Consider the following 19,361-nt stretch of genomic DNA (forward strand, 5'->3'; position numbering starts at 1 on the left):
ATTTCCTCTTTTCTTCACAGATGTTTTTTCTTTCTAATGCAGAGGGGTAGACCAGTGTTGAATAAGCAGATCTTGCATTTGAGTGCAAGGTCAGCTTTAATTAGCATTTAGACACTCTTTATGATACCCTTATTTTTGTTTTTCTTTAATACTTTTCACATGAAGCACTTTGGGAATACTTTTTTGTTTTTATAGTTTATTCGTTTTCATAATTAATATTATCAAACATGTATTACAAAAAAAGAAAATGTGTGGTGTGTGTGGATAAAACAAACTTAGAATACATATATTTCTATAGGACATAGATTCTCAAATGTTTTCAATTTCATCTTTTTAATGGTGTCATGATCTCAGTTCCACATACAGTTGGTACGATCTCACTATAACACCATTTTTGCCGGGTTCTGGGGTTATTTCAATATCCTTTAGAGCTTTGTTTGTCTTCAGATTTAACTTCTGCAGTATGGCAGTAAGGAAAAGAAAGATCTCCATTCGGGCCAGACCCTCTCCTACACAACTTCTTTTTCCTGTGGTAATAAAAAATTTTGTTATAAAGGCTGACCATCATTCGTGGACATAATGTGTATCTGTCCTGAGGGGAAATGCCTCTGACCTCCTCTAACCTCACCTTGTAAAACACAGGGGCAAACATACAATATATACAGACTTTGCAACTGCATAAGGGCCCCCTGGGGTCAACTTTTACTAGATGTGGGACTGATGAGTGATAGCACCCCTCCACTGTCACAAAGACTTGGACATGGCTTACGTCTATCTACAGTAGCTGTCAATTGACACAGTGAAGAGGTCTTTTTTCTTGCCAAATAGTTGAATGGGGCCCCCAAATTCATCTTGTACAGGGGCCTCTTGGTGACTATCTGTCATTGGTAGTATATGTAATCCTTCCACTTCGCTAGAGGTTATTGACCTAGAACAAATGTATAGCTTAGGACTTCCAATTCCCAAAACCAACTTTCCCACAGGACAAGATCATGGCGCGATCAACAGGGTTTTTTTTTTATACACTCTTATCGAACAGATATAAGATACAATTTACCTTCTGCTCAAGCACATGGACAGTATATTGAAGATTGATTTTTACAATGGAGGAATTTAAATTGTTCACCTAAATTACTTCTGCAGGGCACACTGAGGTGCATTGTGCTGAGGTAGCCAATTCTTTTTGAACTGGCTCTCAAATATACACCTGCACTATTTTATGAAATCGTACACCACAGCACATAAACTCTATATGTGTTATAGTGTGCTGTAGACCAGGTGAATTTTTCCCTACTGTATATGTGAGTTGGGGTGGCATTCAGAGTGAATAGCAACACACCACAACACACATACTGTATATCCTGGCATTACATTGTGCAATAATCCAAGGCGTGGAGTCGGCTATAAGCTCTAATCACAGGAATTATACCAAGAACTTAAAATTCCAGTAGACGGTTGGAGAATAAGTGCTATAAACCTCACAAAGACCTCTACACTCTGTGCAGGTTCAAATCACAAGGTGGTAGACTATCCTTATTATTTATTGATTGAGAATGTTTATAAATATAATATCAAATAAATGTTTTGGTATTTTACCAATGGAAAATGGTATGAAGGCCTCATTGTTCTTGAATTGTTCATTTTCATCCAAGAAGTGTCCAGGGTCAAACTGGTCTGGGTGTTTAAAATATTTAGGGTCCTTTAGGACAGAAGAAATCAGTGGGGAGACTGTTGTACCCTAAAATGTAAGAAATAGCAAACATTACTAACAATAATGCATACACAAACAACCCAACACAAATATCATTTCATTTAACCATAATTGTTCCTCTTTTTGGTCTGATGTACAGATATATATTAAAAGGTTCTATTTAACTACCAAAAGTGTTTTTCTACACTAAAACCTTTATCTGATTGCTTAATCATCTTATTTGCAATTTCAAAATATACATTTTTAATGGTCGCATAACTGGGAGGCATGGTGGGGGGGTGTCTATTGCCTAAATACATTGTGCTGGAAGATGTCCCTCTTAGTCATTAGTGATGACCCGAACACCCCCCCTGTTCGGTTCAAATTCGAACTTTCGAACATGGAAAAAGTTTGAATTCGAACTCGAACTCAATGCAAGTCTATAGGGGTAGAACTTTGAAAATTAATTGACCCCCATTTTGAAGGCTTATTTGTAAGTTAATGGCCATAAAAAGGGTATGGGGATTTGGGTACTGCCCTGGGGGACATGTATCAATGAAAAAAAAACTTTAAAAAAATACAGTTTTTAACCACTTGCCGTCCGCCTGTTGTAAAAAAACGGACGGACGGACGGCACTGCAGCATTGGTGGGTTGCCGTCTCCAGGCGGCATTTTTTTCTGCTTGCGCGCGCCCCCTAGAGGGCGCGCACGGGCGGAAAAGACCCGACCAATGTAAACACCCGTTACTGGGTGTTTCACATATAGACGATCGGCGGCAACATAGCCCGCCAATTGTCTATATGTGCTCGTTCCCCCCCGACCCCTCACCTTCAATCCCGGGATCTGCTGCCCCATCTGCGGCCCGGGATCGGGTCGGGAGGCCGTCAGGAGGAAGAGGAAGGGAGATCATCTCCTTGCTGACCTCCCTCCGAGCTTTGAATGCAGAAGTGATGTGTGTTACATCACTTCCGCATTCACCTGTCAGTCATCTGGCTGCTATAGCCAGAGACAAGAAGCTGATGAAGCAGATCTCTGCTTCATCAGCTTCTTTTTGGGTCCACAGGTGACATTAGGGGTCCTAGGGACCCCTAATGTCTTCATAAAGAGGACCTGTCAGTGTGCCTTTGCTATTATATAGGGAGATTGTTATCCCCCTATACTGTATAATAGCAATAACACTAAGTGCAAACAAAATAAAAAAATAAAAGTCACATAAAAAAGTAAAATAAAATAAAAGTCACATATAAAAAAAGTAAAAAAAAACCCCAAAATGTTTAACTCCCCCACCCCCACGTTTACGCAGATATAAACGTAAATACGCGTCCGGAGCACCAGCGCGCAAAAACGACAATTGCGCTACACACGTTACATATCGCTGCGAACGTCGCAGTGAGAGCAATCATTTTAGGGCCATCAATCACTAATAACACTAAACTGATTGTGTCCCCAAGGCCAATTTGGGTATTTTCGTTTTTTGAGGTTTCACGCGCGCACACAATTTTAAGGCTTGACATGTTTGGAGTCTTTTTACCCGACGTGACCCCGTCTTTTATATTTTACCAAAAAATTGGGTAATAATAAATGTTTTACCATTTAATATAGTTGAAACAGTTTTTTTTTTATTTTGGTAATTTTTCCTTAATATAGTAAAAAATAAAAACCCCAGTGGTGATTAAATACCACCAAAAGAAAGCTCTATCTGTCCCTAAAAATGGTATAAAATCAATTTCAGTACAGCATTGCATGACGGAATAAATGTCAGTCAAAGTACCGCAGCGCTGAATACTGGAAAATGGCCTGGATGGGAAGGGGGTTTAACACAGCGGATGTCAACTGGTTAAAGGAGCAATGATTTTAACATCACTTAAAGGGATGTTAAAGGGATGTTAAAGGGATGTGCCTGGGTGGGTTCCCTTAAACTGCCTGTAAAGTGGTACATCTGTACAATGTATAGAACCTGCAGCAGCAAAAAATTACATTCATAAAGAAAAAATTACGTTTAAAAATATTTTTTTTAAATTGTGCGGTTCCCCCTCCCAAACAATAACAGACCCTTTAGGTCTGGTAGGAATGTTAGCAGGGACCCCATTTTAAAAAAAAAGCATGGGTTCCCCCCAAAAGTCATACCAGAGCCTTAAGTTCTGGTAGGAATTTTAGGAGGGACCCCATGTAAAAAAAACAAAAACAAAAGTGTGTGCGATTCCCCCTTCAAGTCATACCAGGCCCTTAAGGTCTGGTAGGAACTTTAACTGCCTCCGGGCCGGCCGTAGAGGAAGGGGGTCTAAACACCTGGTCTTGAAGTGGTTAAGGAGGAACCCCACCCCCAAAAATTGGGGAAAAAAGATGTGGGGTCACCCCTAAAATTCCATACCAGACCCCTGATCTGATCACAGGCCTGGCAGGGCAGGAAAGGGGGGGGGGATGAGTAAGAGGCCACATGCCCTCAGCACTGGGAGGGTGCTTTTCTAGGGTCACCTCTGGAAAATCACCTTGATCCGTGCTGATGGGGACAAGGGCATCTTCCCCACAAGCCCTGGGGCTTTGGTTGTGGGGGTGTGGGCAGGGGGCTTATTCACATCAGGGTAACCCTTTAATAAAGGGGCACCCAGATGCGGTCCCCCTTGTGAATGAGTAAGGAGTACTTGTACCCATACCCATTTACTAAAGGGTTAAATGAAATTGTAAAAAAAAAGGTCAGACAATCCATTATTTGAAAAAAAACAAAACAAAAGACAAGTTTTTTACAAGTCTTTTCTTAAAAAAAAAATGGATTCACCGATGTTAACCAGCATCAATCACAACGTCCAGCGTTGTCCGCAACGACGACGACTCGACGAAATAAACAATAAAATATAAATGGAAATAATTTTTATAAATTACGACCACCGTCCCGTCTGCTTGTGACGAACACCCGCCGCAGAATGGTATTTTGACAGATGCCGGCAACATATAAACAACCTGGCTGAGCTAGCAGTGACAGCTGGCTCCGCCCAACTGTTTACAGTTGTACGCCATCTGACAGGTGAGCCATGATTGAGCAAATTCATCATGACTTTGCCCAATCATGGCTCTTACATTACAAACATGGGCCCTGATTGGGCAAAGTCTTGCACCTGACCTGTGGTCAGGTGCAAGGCTTTAGCCAATTAGCTATCAAAATACCTGAACAATCTGATTGGATGCATGGATTGTTCAGGTGTTTTGAGAGCCAGCGGGGCTGACTAGCAAGATACTGAAGCTTGGCCCAGTGGGAGATTCCTCCATCCACACAGTTTAGTGTAGATGGAGGAATCTGTTGCACTTTTTCCATCTGATTATAGAAAATCTGCAGATAATCTATAGGTGTATTGCCAGCTTTATTCAGCAATGGCATGCTAAGTAGGGGGAGTGGTTAAAGTTATGTAATTGTCTCTAAGAGAAAATGACATATTTAACTAGAACCCAAACACAGTAAGTGTTTTGGACCTGACATGCTAACAGTTCTTCAGTCTGGCTTGCTATTTGCCATATTGGAATGTAATGGTCAGAGGTCTTTTTTTAAACACAGTGCTTAGAGAAGGGCAGTAACTAAGAAGTTTTGGAAGGTAAACTACACAACGCTTCTAACCTTTGGAATGTTGTATCCTTGGAATACTGTATCTTTGCTGGCTGAGTGTGGAATTCCCAAGGGAACTATGTCAGCAAATCTCTGGATTTCATGAATCACAGCATCTGTGTATGGCATCCTAATACGATCCTCCATTGAAGGAGATCGACTTTGCCCTATGACGTTGTCTATCTCCTCCTGCATCTTTCCTGTACAGACAAAGAACAAAGCAACATTTGTAAACAAAGCAAATATAAGGTATGTGTTTTTTTTACATTAACATGTAAATTAAGCAATTTGTTCATTTTAAGGTGATGGCCGTGTAGTTATCTATGGGGCTGCCTCCAAAAATACGGATAGAGGTTATTTTGTGAGTTTATAGAACACAGAGCATACAAGTGCTACAGATACATCTTAAGACTCATCCCTTCAAGGAAGCCTGTCCTACCTCACCCTAACCACTCAACCATCACGTTCTCAAACAATTCATCCCTACAAAGCTACCTCCTCATGTATTACTTGCCCCTCCCTTTTAGATTGTAATCCCTCAGGGGCAGGGCGCTCTTTACCATCTTGTTTTGAATTGTATTGTGATTGTAATGTCTTCCTTATATTGTAAAGCACTGCACAAACTGTTGGCGCTGTATAATAATAATAATAATACAAATGCCACTAATGACAGTCAGGACAAATGTAAGGGTCACAACTACAACAGAGATGTTCTGTTATGTTAAAAAAAAACTTGAGGCCAAGATTAGTCTCTAAAGTGTTCTTTTTCTCCAAAGAAATATAACGTTCACCTCACGTACACTATTTCGGTTTATTAGCCAGTCATATATGAATATCACAACAATGAAATATGTTTCAGTACGCTTAGATCTTATTCCACAGTTTTTTGTCAGTAAAAGAGCTGTTGCCACAAAAACTAGAAACATTTTTTTACTCTTTATTGCTGTATTTGACCCCAAAGAAAAAAATTCCCCTGTCTTGTTGTGTGGTCATTTGCAGAGAATGTAAGGGTAATTTCTCCAACAGGGACAGATAGTAAAATTGTCCTGTTGGAAAGCATTAGAACTTCTACCAGTTTTTTTTACTTCTGTCTGTGTCACTGTTGGGGAGCTTCCTGTCACTTTCTGTATGGTCATGAGTATAGGAAGTGAGAAGAAACCTCTACAATATGTGCAAAGACAGTAGCTTGATCCCTCCACACTCCCTCCAAAGCTAAAAACAATTCTAGTTATTGTTGTCCTCAGAGTGTTAAATGTGCATTTTCAATGCAAGATGTCAAGGTAAATGTCTGAAAAGGAATGTAATTTGCCTTTTTTTTATGGTAAATGCAGCTGGGAAGCTGGACTTCTCCTGCACCCTTGTAGACAGTGATGGAGTTGGTGGGAGGGTCTGAGCAGGACATAATTTCTCTAACCTTTGGCGAACAGCGATATGCTGTCAATCTAAAGAAATGTGGGCAAACCTAGATGTGGCTATTTACCAACATCTAAGAAGTGCCAAATGCCAACATCTGAGAAGCTACAGCAGCAGCAAGGATGAAAATACTGCAGTGATTTTACTGCAAAGGGAAGGGTGTTGTCACCTTATTAAAGGAAGTGCCTATCCTGTGGTTCCACTGGTGTTTCCAAAATATTCCAGAGGGTGCTTAGAAAAAAAGTTCCCAGTATTACTTGAGTAGCCCCCATCCTCTATTGTGAGGTGGCTGCTAGAAATTTAGGGGTCTATTTACTAAGCTGCCGTAACAGCATCGTGAATTGCCAGAGCTGTATTCAGTCTGGCAGAATTATAGTAGGCTTTTTTTGGTTAATTCCAGGTGTTCAGTCACTGATTGTACCTGCCAGAGTTGACTCTGCTGCAGTGTGGGACAGCCAATGGGGAACACTGTCAGTGTGTGGGCAGTTCAGCAGCCACTCACTGGGGCTCTCTCAACCAGTGTTGCGTGCTGGGTAAGTGCTTATATACTCGAGGGAATTGCCATGTGCTTAGTTCTGGCCGGCTCCAGCCATGGATTAATCCAGGTTGGGGTGCTGTCTGGAGATGCTGAAGTGTGGGAAGAGTTTCCCTAGGCCTCAAGGATAGAAGAGGCCTGTGCTGTTGTCAGAGGAGGAGAACCAGGGAAGCTGATGGCTGCTGGAGGTGCCTGGAACATAGAGGACCTCAGGAACAAGTCTGTTGTCTCTCCTGCTAAAGATTTGTGATAATCCCTGTTGATCTGCTACTCAAATATCTATTCACTGTGCTGTAAATTGGATCTACACTATGGTTTTGTTCCTAATGATAGCCTTTTAGATTGTAAGCCCTCACGGGCAGGACCCTCCTTACCATCTCATCTTGAATTGTATTGTGATTGTAATGTCTTCCTTATATTGTAAATTGGATAGAAGGGGAAATCCTCTGCACACCTTGCAGCAATCCAGGCCTATGTAGACAATGGTGCTTGTAGTGATGAACACGGATGGCACCGTGCAGACACAATGTAGGAAGAGGAATCACCAGCACTCAGTAGAATAATCCAACAAGTCCATTTATTGGACATAGACGTCACACTATCACAAGAGCCAACGTTTCAAAACAGGTTCGTTGGACCAACGTTTCGTTGGACCAACGTTTCGTTGGTCTCGAAACGTGCTGGTGATTCCTCTTCCTACATTCCTTATATTGTAAATCGCTGTGCAAACTGTTGGCGCTATATAAATCCTGTATAATAATAATTGCTAAGAAGGGACTGGTGAGTCTGTCTGTCTGTTATACCCTGGATGTCTAGGATCCCTATACCCTCTCTCCCAGTGTGAAGATGTTCATAAACGTTCTTAAGCATTATACTTTTGGAGTGGATATCAGCTTTGTGGGCACTAGAAGAGGGCGGTTAAATGCTAATGGGGCAGCTGAATACCAAAACCTCTAGACCAGTGGTTCTCAACTAGTGGGTCGCGACCCAAAAGTGGGTCGCGACACCCTCTGCAGTGGGTCGCAGCGTCATGTCTGCATAGGCCGGCCCATCTGCATTAGAGAGAACTAGAGGGGGAATTTGTGGTTCAGCCTGTGGAACCTCATAATGTCAAACTGTCCCCTCTCTCCCGGCCTCCCCCGGGCTCTCCGATAAAGTGGTATGGCCCGGGGAGAGAGGGGACTATTTCCTCACTTTCGGGCCGGCGCATTGATATCAGGGGCCGCGGCGCCCGACAATTAAGTTATAGTTCCGGTCTGCACTGGAGAGTACAGCAGATATCAATCCACCGCTGTATCTACTGTACTCTCCAGTCCAGATAGTTCAGTCGGCTGGAATCAGAGAAAGGTAGGCAGACAGGGAGAGGTGTCCCATGTATATTGCTGAATACTGCACACGTTGTTTTGTGTAATAAATTAAAATGTTTCAGAAATGAAATCATTTTTGGGTCACGCCTTAATGATCAAGGAAACATGTGGGTCCCGAGGTTACACAGGTTGAGAACCACTGCTCTAGACCAACTAGTGATGACTTTGAGTTAAGAGTAGTGCATTGTAGATCAGAAGAGGTTTGCTCAAGGGTCTTATTGTCCATTTTTAGTCACTCTCTTCTTCCACCTTCTGCTGTGCTTGACAAGTTTTAGACACTAAATAATATAAGGAAATATAATGTTGCTTACTTGCCACATCTGGGTGCTTGAGCAAGATGAGAAGAGCACATTTCAAGGTGGCACTGGTTGTTTCAATGCCAGCATTAAAAAGGTCCATTACTGTCCCGAATAAGTTCTCAAAATGAAATTCAGTTTTTGGCTTGCTCTTTTCCTGTGGATTTTAAGATTACATATTTTTATATTCTACCAGAGAAGAACTCCAGCCATAACTATTTTATTTTTAGTTTTAGGTACAGTGGAAAAGAGTTAGAACTTCTGTTTTGATCCCTCTGTGAACCTGTTGGGAAGAACTCACATTACTTTCTTTTCAGTAAACCAAACAGGAAGACAGTGAAGGAGTAACTGAAAACGTCCCCAAGAGTGTGGAGAGCAAAAAAGACTGACAGAAGCTCTATCCCTTTCTTGCTTTATCAAAAACTAATAAAAAAGTTCAGCTGGCACTCTACTTTAGATATAACAGTGCAGAATAACCAAAAAAAGAATCATCACCTCTTCCATCTTTATGAGAAAGCTGTCAATGAAGTCCCGTGGGCAGTTCATATCAATAGTCTTCTTATGATGATCTACAGACTCCATAATAAAATCTTTCATCTTGTTAAAGTTCCTGAAGATTTTCTGATGGGGACCGGGTAAGTAATATGATGGTGTGGGAAATAAATTTACCAACTGTGAAAACAGAAGTTTGTTTTTTTAAGTTGAGATGAAAATGCGAATTCCTTACAGCATGCCAGTGCAAGACAACTAGAAATGGAACCTTGTAACTGTTAAATTATGGTAACTCCTTGCTCCCAGAATGTGAAAGATAGACAGGTCTGAACAAAGAATTGATCTGTTCTCATTATCTAATGGGAGCTTTCCCCAATTCTCAGGCATTTTCACACTTAGCAAACATTTTTCAGCGTATCAGGCCCTATACAGCATGTTAGCTGTATTGACTACATCAAGTGATTTTAGCAGTTCTAGTTTAATAACAATATACTAATTTTCAGTTAGGTAGAAGTTCTTCCGTTGAAAGAAACCACATTACTCACCAGATTTTTACTTTTGTTAAAAATGAAATATGCGGGCACTTATGTGAATATTGTGATCACTACACTGCACATGTATCACTTTGTTTTGTCTGATGAAGGAGAACCAGATGCATTCCGAAATGTTGCTACACTTGCTGATGTAACTGTACACATGGAATAAAAAGAACTTTGCTTGGAGAACCTTTGGAGTGCTGGTGACTTACTGTTTCATTTATCTGATCCAGGGCCCCCCCCCATTGAAAGTTGGGGCATTTTCAGTCAGGAGTGCGGTGGGATCCCCTACATGACTGTAGTCAAAAGCGTTCAGAGGTTAGAGGCTTTCCCTATTTAAGGACTACAATTGCACACTGTGCACTATTCTGTTTAGTTTCTCTAAGCACTTTTTGGTGTGTTTGGTTTTCTTATGAGGAATTGAGTCAACAAAAGGCAAGCAGAGGGCAAAGGACTAGTCACCAGTATTGCCTGTGGTCTCCCTGCAGCTGAGCTTCACCAATACTGACCTACAATGTCTTGATCTGCATGGTGTGAAAGTAAACATCTTGGTAAAGGCAGGGCTTTGCTTTGTCAGAGTACCCAGCAAGAAGAACAGTGAGAAGCACAGTAGCATCACCAAATGTTACTTCAAATATCCTGAGACTAGCAATCAGAGGCATCAGTGACTTAGCGCTCAAAATACAGACAAAAGGCTGTAGGGACTAAAGTGTCTAGGTGCCCTCAGATAACAGGAAGTGCACTGCTATTTATAAGGTGGATTTCAGGAAAAAAGGTAGATTTTTAGAGTACTGTTTAGACACACTTAACATTTTTAGATGCTCTTTTTTAGTTCAGGTCCACTCTAAAGAGAACCTGTAGTAAGAAAAGTATATAGGAAGTAATTGTTGATATCCAAATAATAATACTAGTTGTCTATATGGCAGCATATCCGTTTCTCTATTGATAGGTTTCTTTTAAATGTTCCAGGCATTTCCATGTTTTGTTATAACACTTAATCATGCTTAAAATAATTGGTACTATGCTGCTATGTTGTAAGATCTAAACATTGGAAGAATAGACAGCTCCCATCAAGTATATCATAGACACTCTGTAAGAGTACTTACAATACCCCATGCAGAGGCAAGGGTGTTTAGGATTTCCTTCATCAAGAATAAAAGATGTGTGAACTTCTCATCCTCGTAGTCAAAGCGTTCTCCAAATACAATAGAGCAAATGACATTTGAGACTGCCAAACGTAGCAAATCCGTTGGATCAAACAAGTTTTCTAAGGGAAAATACATCAGTATTCAAGTTAAAAGATTTACAGCTTACAATATAGAGAACCTATGAGGCAATGATGCTTAAAGGAGAACTATGGGGTCAGGGCTTTTCCCCATAGTTCCCCTAAGGGTCACGGGAGAACACAAACTAGCGTTCTCCCGTGACCCAAAGCTCAGTATACCGCGAGCAACAGCTCGCGGTATACTGAGACTGCCGCAGCTGGAACGGATCCCGACATTGCTGTCGAGATCCACCTGGCTGCGGGATTGACAGCGGGCTCTGCCTATCCAGAGGCAGAGCCAGCTTTGCCCGCCCCCTCCCCCGTCCGTTCCGCCAGTCAGCACTGGAGGATCGGACAGGGGAGGGGGGAATCCCTGCACGGAGCCGTGAGTGACAGTCACGGCTCTCTGCAGGGATAGATCGAGAAGTGAGCGAGCGACGGTATGTGTTCGCTCACTTCCCGATCTACTGAGCCGACCTGTGACAGTTTCATTGTCACAGGTTGGCTCAGATTATGAGGCTGAGTGAAAATCACTCGCCTCATAATTCTCCTTTAATCATCAAAGTCTCTGAAATAATTTTCAGTGTTGCCTTTGCCAACCAACCAACCAACTGACCGACCTCCTGTCCTTGCTAAAAATTGAAGGGAATTTGATTGGCCATCTTGATACATTGAGATACATTTATTACACATTCACTGTCTAACAATCTTCGGGTCTACAGAGAAAATGACTTGTGATTTTGTTTAAGGGAAAGATGGGGATGGGGCAGGAACTTAGCCTATGCCAGATATACCACAATATCACCATACTTAGAACATTTAGCCATCAATAATACCTTTCGGTGTAATATGTATAATCTCCTCAAAGAAGTTTTTCAGTTCAAAACATTTCCTTTCACTTCCCCACTGCTCCATTTAGCTGAAGTGAGAAAGATAACTTTTATAAGCTCTAAGTCTCTCTAGTCTGAGCTCACAAAGGGCTTAAGACCCTGGGCCAATCAACAAGCACCAGCACTGTCACTGGGGTGGATGGGATATGAGTTGCATGCTCCTCCATACCCAGAGGTACTAGATATTTTCTTTGATTGTCACTGATTGGAATGGTAGAGAAGTGACGGAAATGTAAGTATGTGCTACTGGGGACAGGGGGCAATAAAAGTGAACCTCTTGCTTTGCCCCCACATGGGCATAGCACAGGTTTGCTTGGCTTATTCCTAAAAGTGAGAAAAAGTCCAAAAATCTGCTCTTTTATCACTGCAGATGGAAACCAAGCTCAGTAGACATGTGCACTGCCAAAAAAATCGTTTAGTTTCGTTTTGTTTTAAATTCGGATTTGTGTTATTTCGTTTTTCGGGATTCGGGTGTGAAAGTCAATTCGGATTCGGAATTCTGATTCGGACAAAATTCGGTAGCGGTAGTTCGAACGTTCGTTTCGTTTTCTGTTCTTATTCGTTTCTTATTCGTTTCGTTCGTTCGTTTGCAGCAAAGTGACATTTGAGGGGGAATTTTTTTTTTTCTCCTTCTCTAATGTCACTTTGCTCCAACGAACGAAATGAATAAGAACAGAAAACGAAACGAACATTCGAACTACCGCTACCGAATTTCGAAAATGGAAATTCGGATTCGTTTGCATTCATTATGTCTGTAATTCGGATACATCCGAATGTCCGAATTTCCGAAAATGCGTCCGAATTTCGATTCGGAACGAAACGAATCGCACATGTCTAAAGCTCAGTATCTTTTCTAATACAGCAGGTATATGTAATCAGCAGGCTGCAGAATGAGGTATAGAATCTTGCAATACATGCACATTTTCTCATGTTTTATCCCTAAACCACTGACATTACAAGCCTGCTGATCTGCCAGAAATCCAGTAAATCTTGCTGGAACTGAAAGCATAATACCTCTGCTACAATGACATTACAAGCAGCGCTGCCAGCCCTGCCTGGGATTCCTTCGGCTGGATGACAGAACATAAGTGGGAGGTGTTCAGTAGTCCAGCAGGGGAAGGCTTAGACAGAGTGGACAACACTGTTTGGGATATTACTGCAGCAAAGTCAGCATTTTAGTGTTTTTTTCTGTATTTGCAGCTCTCTTTAAAGAGATGAAACATGGGAAAAGTAAACATAAGGAAGTTTAAAGCAAAATAATTTAAATGTTTATGGTAACACTTAAGAGCTACTTTTACTGAGTCCTGTTAGCCTAATCAACACTTGAAACATTTCTTACAACACTTAGACTGGATATATGTTTTGTAGAAAATATCACTTGTCAGTCATTTTGAAAAATTTCAATCACTGCACTTAAATGGCTACATAACTATAGAAACACAATAGGCAGGCATCTGTAACAATACTTGCTAAATTATTGTAATGTATATGCAGTATATAACGGTTCTTGTTTAATTTTCCAAAATACATAAATTTGCCTATTAATATACAGCATATTTGGATTTATTCTTTTAAATGAATTTTCCCTATATGTTCCCTAAGATCATAAACACTGGAAATGCCCTTGAAATGTTATTGCGTTCTCTTCAATTAGCATAAAATGTAATTAAAAATCTTCACCAACCTCCATTTTTCCTGAATTCCTCTACCAGGTAATGGGCCTCTTCCTGGGTCCGCTCTGCAAGTCCTTTCTTTCCCATGCCAAAATTCCTCAGAGTGGTCAGAGAGAATCGGCGGATCTGTTGCCAGCGTTCACCATTACTTAGTACAATTCCTATAGAGGAAATAATTTGTTAATAATGTAACCAATGAGGGTTAAAGTGGACCTGTACTCAAATGTTAACATAAAGTTGTGTCATGCTGAGAAGGATAAATAAAGAGTAAGAAAAGAACTGAAATATTTATCTTCCTTAGAGTCAATGGTAATCCAGTTGAAGATGTGGGTGGGCAAACTCTTCACATGACCAAGTGTCCAGGTCTTCAGATGTGGCCAGCACTTAGAAAAGCCTACAGCACCATTTATTTCAGGAAAGATAAGTATTTAGTAAATATCTGTGATATATCTATTTGTGTTCTTTCTCAGATCCCAACAATACTCTGCTTGACAATAACTACAATTCATTTTAAGGGTCAGCCTACCAAAAGCTGATATTACAGTTTTTTGTAGATGTTCGAAAGTTTAACCATCTGAGTCTATTTCTTAGCATTCTCAGACTCTTCTGGTGTTTGACACTAAACTCAAAATCATAAGTTAAATCTCAAAAATGTATTACAGTACCTTCATTATTAACAAAAATGTATCTTATGTGTGTATCACTCGGTTGTAGATCCTCAAATCATCTCTGAATTGGTGCTGACACTGTCTTTCCTTCTGGAGGGTGGGGACTTTTTTTCTCTATGGTCCCTGTGTGTGTTGTAAAGTAGTCACCGCTCCAAGCTCACTCCCGTGATAAGGCTATCACATCAATACAAATTAGCTAACTAAACATGAGATTGTAGTCCATCATGGGAGTGAGCTGGTAGTTGTGGCTACTATTTTACAACACACACAGGGACCATGGGGAACAAAAGTAGCCACCTTCCGGGACCTCGTCCAGTCCTGCCCCAGCCAGGTAAGACATCCCCCGAAAATAAGACCTGGTGTCTTATTTCGTGCAAAAAAATAAATAAGACAATGTCTTATTTTCGGGGAAACACGGTAGTTACATAGTATTTAAGGTTGAATAAAGAAACAGATCCATCAAGCTCAACCTTTGTGTGTCTGTGTGTGACTGTGCATGTGTGTGTGTACATGAGTCCCTGTGTGAGCTAGTTTTTAAGAGTCCCTGTACCCCTGTATGTTATGGTCTCTGAGGAAGGTATCTGAATGCTTTTTGAATGATTCAATACTCTCTGCTGATATCATTGCTTGTGGCAGCGAGTTCCAACATTTAACCTCTCTAGCTGAAAAGAAGCCCCTATGCCCTTTGTGGTTAAATCTTTTCTCCACCAATTTTAGGTGGTGGCCTCTAGTCTTTGTTATGGAGGTTACTGTAGATAGTTTATTGCTGATGTTGCCCTTACCACCAAACATTTTGTAGATCAAAATCATGTCCTCTCTTTAATTGCCTCACGTCCAGCATGAACAAGTTTAAATTTAGCAACCTTGTCTCATAGCTTTGGTCCTCCAGCCCCTTAATTATTCAAGTTGCCCTTCTCTGGACTCTATCCAGCTCCAGGACATCCTTCCTGTGTATTGGTGACCAAAACTGAACCACATACTCTAGATGAGGCCGAACCAGTGATCTATAAAGTGGCAAAATGATTGCTTTATCTCTTCCGAACATTCCCTTTTTAATACAAGACTGTACTCTAGTGTTTTTCTTTTTAAGCAATCACTTCTCTTAATGCTGCACACATGCAACTGCTCTCTTGGTCTTAATCTCAGTTATGTTTGTATGTCATTGACTTTATTGCGTGTAACTCACCATAATCTTTGAAAATTGCCTCAGCAAAGAAAGTATTTCCTCTTGCACTGAAGATGTCACTGTTATCCAGTAAGGCTTCCTTGACACATTCATAGCCAACCAAGTACACCATTGGTACATTGCCTATGTAGATGGTGAGCACAGGTCCATACTTCTCACTCAGCTAAAAAAGAATAAAGTTGTGTTATATATTGGAGGATTGCTGTTTGGCTTTGTCATAAAACTTAACGTCCAAACTGAGCTTTCAGTTTAAATCAGCTAAATACGGCCGTGCATGGCAAACAATCAGCTTTTATCTTTCATTTTCAAAACTTAACAGAACAAGCCCTCTGTAGATGCTAATTGGTTACTATGCAAAGTTGCTCCAGATTCTGTTTGCACCAGTTAGTAAATTCCCCTCATAGAGGGGAATTTATGAAAACTGGAGCAGACAAAAACTGGAGCAGATAAAAACTGGAGCAGCCGTGCACGGCAAACAATCAGCCTCTCCATTTCATTTTCAAATCTTAACTGAACAAACTGAAGAGAGAAGCTGATTGGTTGCCATGCACAGCTGCTCCAGTTATTGTCTGCTCCAGTTTCCATAAATTCCCCTCACAGTGTTTTATCTGTAAAGAGAACCAGTTACTTTTTTTTTTTTTGGTTTTCCTTAATGCTGAACTTCAGGGAAGTAGCCTAACACCTAGTTAAAATATTCATATTTAAACTGTCTTATATGCTAAAAGATTTGTCATTCTGTCTTGCCACTTTTGTGATTCATACACACTCACTGTTACGAGTTAAGATTTAAATGGTCTCACCTCCCCACCCGTAGCCTGTTGATTGGACAATGAACAAGCAGAAACACACTAAGAGGGTTATTCACAAAGCTGGCCGAAGGATCAGCTCCGGCTGATCCTTTGGCTAGCTTCGGCCGCCTGAGCCCTTCAGTTCAGTAGAACCGAAGGGCTGCTGTACGGGCTATTCACTATAGCCCATACAGCTCCCGAAGCTGGCACATATAGCAGAGTGTGAATGGCTTCTAGAGCTGCTTTTTCCCCTCCCAGTCTGAGTGCCACTGTGCAAGGGGTGAAAGAGCTTATAATAAGACATATTCTGCTTTCAATGTCAGTATTGTATTTTTAAAATAACTCATTGCATTTATACATACAGCTGCATTAACTGTGTTATTTTTACATCTGCTTGGAATTCAGCCTTAAAGCTGAACTCCGCTTGGAATTCAGCCTTAAAGCTGAACTCCGGGGAAACCAAATGTTCTAAATATTAGAGTCCTGTGTATTCTTCATTGGAGTTTGTGCTTTGTCTATTTATTTCAGACCTGTACAGTAGTCCAGTGCATAACTCTCCCGTATAGTAATCCAGTGCAAAACCTCAGTGCAGGAGCTTCCTGTAATAAAGATTTTTCACTTAAGATCTCGCTCCTTGTGGAGATTGACTGGTCTTGTATCCACCCTCGTTCTGCAGTGGATAGGGCCTGCTGAGTCCCTCCCACAGCTCTGTTCCCTGCACAGGCCATGTGCAGCACAGTGATGATGTCACTGCTGCATTTCAAATTAATTTCTGGGTTTGCAAAGACATTTGGTGCACACAAAGTTGATTTATATCCTTTGTGGCTATTGAGATAGATTGGCTATTTAAATGAACATTTTTGTTCCCCAGAGCTCAGCTTTAAGTGTTCTTCATTACTCACCTTTATTAAAGACTGGGGCATCTCTGTGGTGCTCACATGCAGAACAGTGCCTAACAGGGGCAGCGTGGGTGGCCCAGGGGGCAGATTTCTGCTCCTCAGCTTCTTCTTCCATGAGAAAAAATATACAACAAGACTGATGCAGACAGCCAGGAAAATAGAGCTTGTTACGCCCAACTCCATTTTCCCTCTACACAAACAGGAAATATTATGTAGGGAACTGCAGCCACGCTTATATATACACATCCTGTCACAGCTCGTAGGGTGTGTTTTCGTATAGATTGCCATATTTGAACATGTGAGTTCAAAGTACAACTTTTGTACAGCCTGCATAAATCTGTGTGACATCATGAATTCGGTTATGTCTGACCTGGTTTATTTACACAAGTTTATGGGCAGCGATAGCTGTAGGATGGCTATCATTCGAAATGCAATCCATTTAAGGACAGCTTTCCTTTTATGTCATGCAGGTCACAAACACAGCTGCAATAGATAAAGTAAAGCACAGTATATTCACAAAAACTAAATAATGCACCAAGAATTCATCTTGTATTAATAACTTGTATTTTTTAGCAAGTGTCAAACAAATATACTCATTAGGACTGACAATCTTTTTTGCCAAAGAAATGTAACATGGATTGCAATGTCTGTATATAAAAATACAGTATTTACATATTTGTTTTAGTTATTCATCATGATTTCTGAAATATTTTTAGAGAGAACATTGAACCAATCACCCCAGTCGTCCTACCAAAGGCAATTACATTTAAATTTTCCTACCACAGGCATACATAAGTTATACAATATATAATTCTTTAATAAAGCAAACCTGTCCCATTTTTTTTCCATAACGAAGGCAGTAAATACTGACCTTTTGTGGTGCCCACGCCTTTAACATCTGTTCCTGTCAATAGGATTGGTTCCCCAAAATCTACAGAGAAATCAACACTTCTGGGAGTGTTGAACGCTGTGGTTCTTTGCTTCGATGAGATTGAATGATAGAAGTCATTACAACTTCTCTTTATTAACTATTGTAAGTGAATTACCACTTAGCTTAGTGAATGAGGTGATGGTGTGCTTATTTCTGCTGTTCCAATCATCTGCAAGCAAACCTTTTTCTTGCACATGATTGGGTGTTTCACTTGGCTTCACCTTATTCACTGAAATAAATGAAAATTGACTTTGCAAAGTAAACATGTACAGGTAATAAACTCCACTTTTGTTTCCATTTTCTTCTCTAGCGTGACATAATTAACATTGTAAAATGCCCCAATTCTTTAGTAAATCAACAATACTATAGTCCAATTTTCTGTAACATTGTTTATTTTGATCATAATATGTAGTGATTATCCAGCTGCTGTTAAAGGCAGTGTATAGAAACAATGTTCAACTTTTTGCTAAGAGTTAAAAAAGAAAAGAAAAAAAACTTTTTTTACATTTCACATTTGCGTGTGACTATTTGATATTTGCACCATTGCGGCCAGCAGGTGGCTCATTCAAATGAATAGCCTTTGAAATAGCCTTTGAATGAGAGTTTGTTCTGATGTGTAGCCCTATTTACAACACACAGCTCAATACTTTGTTGGAGCTCCCCATTCCCCACTCTTTGTGTAAAGATCAATTTTTAGGGGTCTATTCACTAAGCTGCCGTAGGCAGCCGAGTGAACAACCGACCTGAAGCGAAGTGAGCCGAACGCTGAAATCCGCCGTACATCGGGTGGCTGCGCTTGGTTTCGGAAGTGCAGAAGGAGTTCGACTCATCCAATCCAACATCTGGATTGGCTAAGATGAACCTCCGCCCCATTACACTGAGTTCTTCAGACAGGATACCTAAAGAAGCTATATGTGTATTTTTGCATATTCACCGATCTGTTCTCTCTGTGTCTGCCCCAAGATTGTCAGTTAAACCCTGATATGCTGTTTGATGTGCACGTATATGTCATAAATGTATGTATATGTATACTTTCATTTCAATGTTACATTCTTTTCATTTGAAAATGTTAAAAACCAATAAAATATTTTGAAAAGTAAAAAAAAAAAAAATCGAATCTCTGTTCTTGGTGCTGTCT

General features: G+C 40.7%; 1 protein-coding gene across 1 annotated transcript; it reads right to left on the reverse strand.

Moving 5' to 3' along the window:
• Positions 1 to 342: 342 nt before the first annotated feature.
• Positions 343 to 17,475, reverse strand: LOC108795832 (cytochrome P450 2C8-like). The gene is made up of 9 exons (XM_018567147.1): positions 17,296 to 17,475; positions 15,606 to 15,768; positions 13,763 to 13,912; positions 11,031 to 11,191; positions 9,392 to 9,568; positions 8,912 to 9,053; positions 5,298 to 5,485; positions 1,597 to 1,738; positions 343 to 527 (listed from the first exon to the last, which is right to left on the reverse strand). The coding sequence occupies exons 1-9, from the start codon at positions 17,473 to 17,475 to the stop codon at positions 343 to 345; spliced, it is 1,488 nt and encodes a 495-aa protein (XP_018422649.1).
• Positions 17,476 to 19,361: the final 1,886 nt, after the last annotated feature.

This window comes from Nanorana parkeri, unplaced genomic scaffold, assembly GCF_000935625.1.
Source record: "Nanorana parkeri isolate BGI_ZX_2015 unplaced genomic scaffold, ASM93562v1 scaffold1015, whole genome shotgun sequence".
NCBI lineage: Eukaryota > Metazoa > Chordata > Amphibia > Anura > Dicroglossidae > Nanorana > Nanorana parkeri.

Coding starts and splice junctions, on each gene's coding strand:
- LOC108795832 (XM_018567147.1), bottom strand. CDS start 17,475: ATGGAGTTGGGCGTAACAAGCTCTATTTTCCTGGCTGTCTGCATCAGT. Junction 13,913..15,605: donor GGCAATTTTCAAAGATTATG/GTGAGTTACACG, acceptor TTTCCTCTATAG/GAATTGTACTAAGTAATGGT. Junction 528..1,596: donor CTTCATACCATTTTCCATTG/GTAAAATACCAA, acceptor TTATTACCACAG/GAAAAAGAAGTTGTGTAGGA.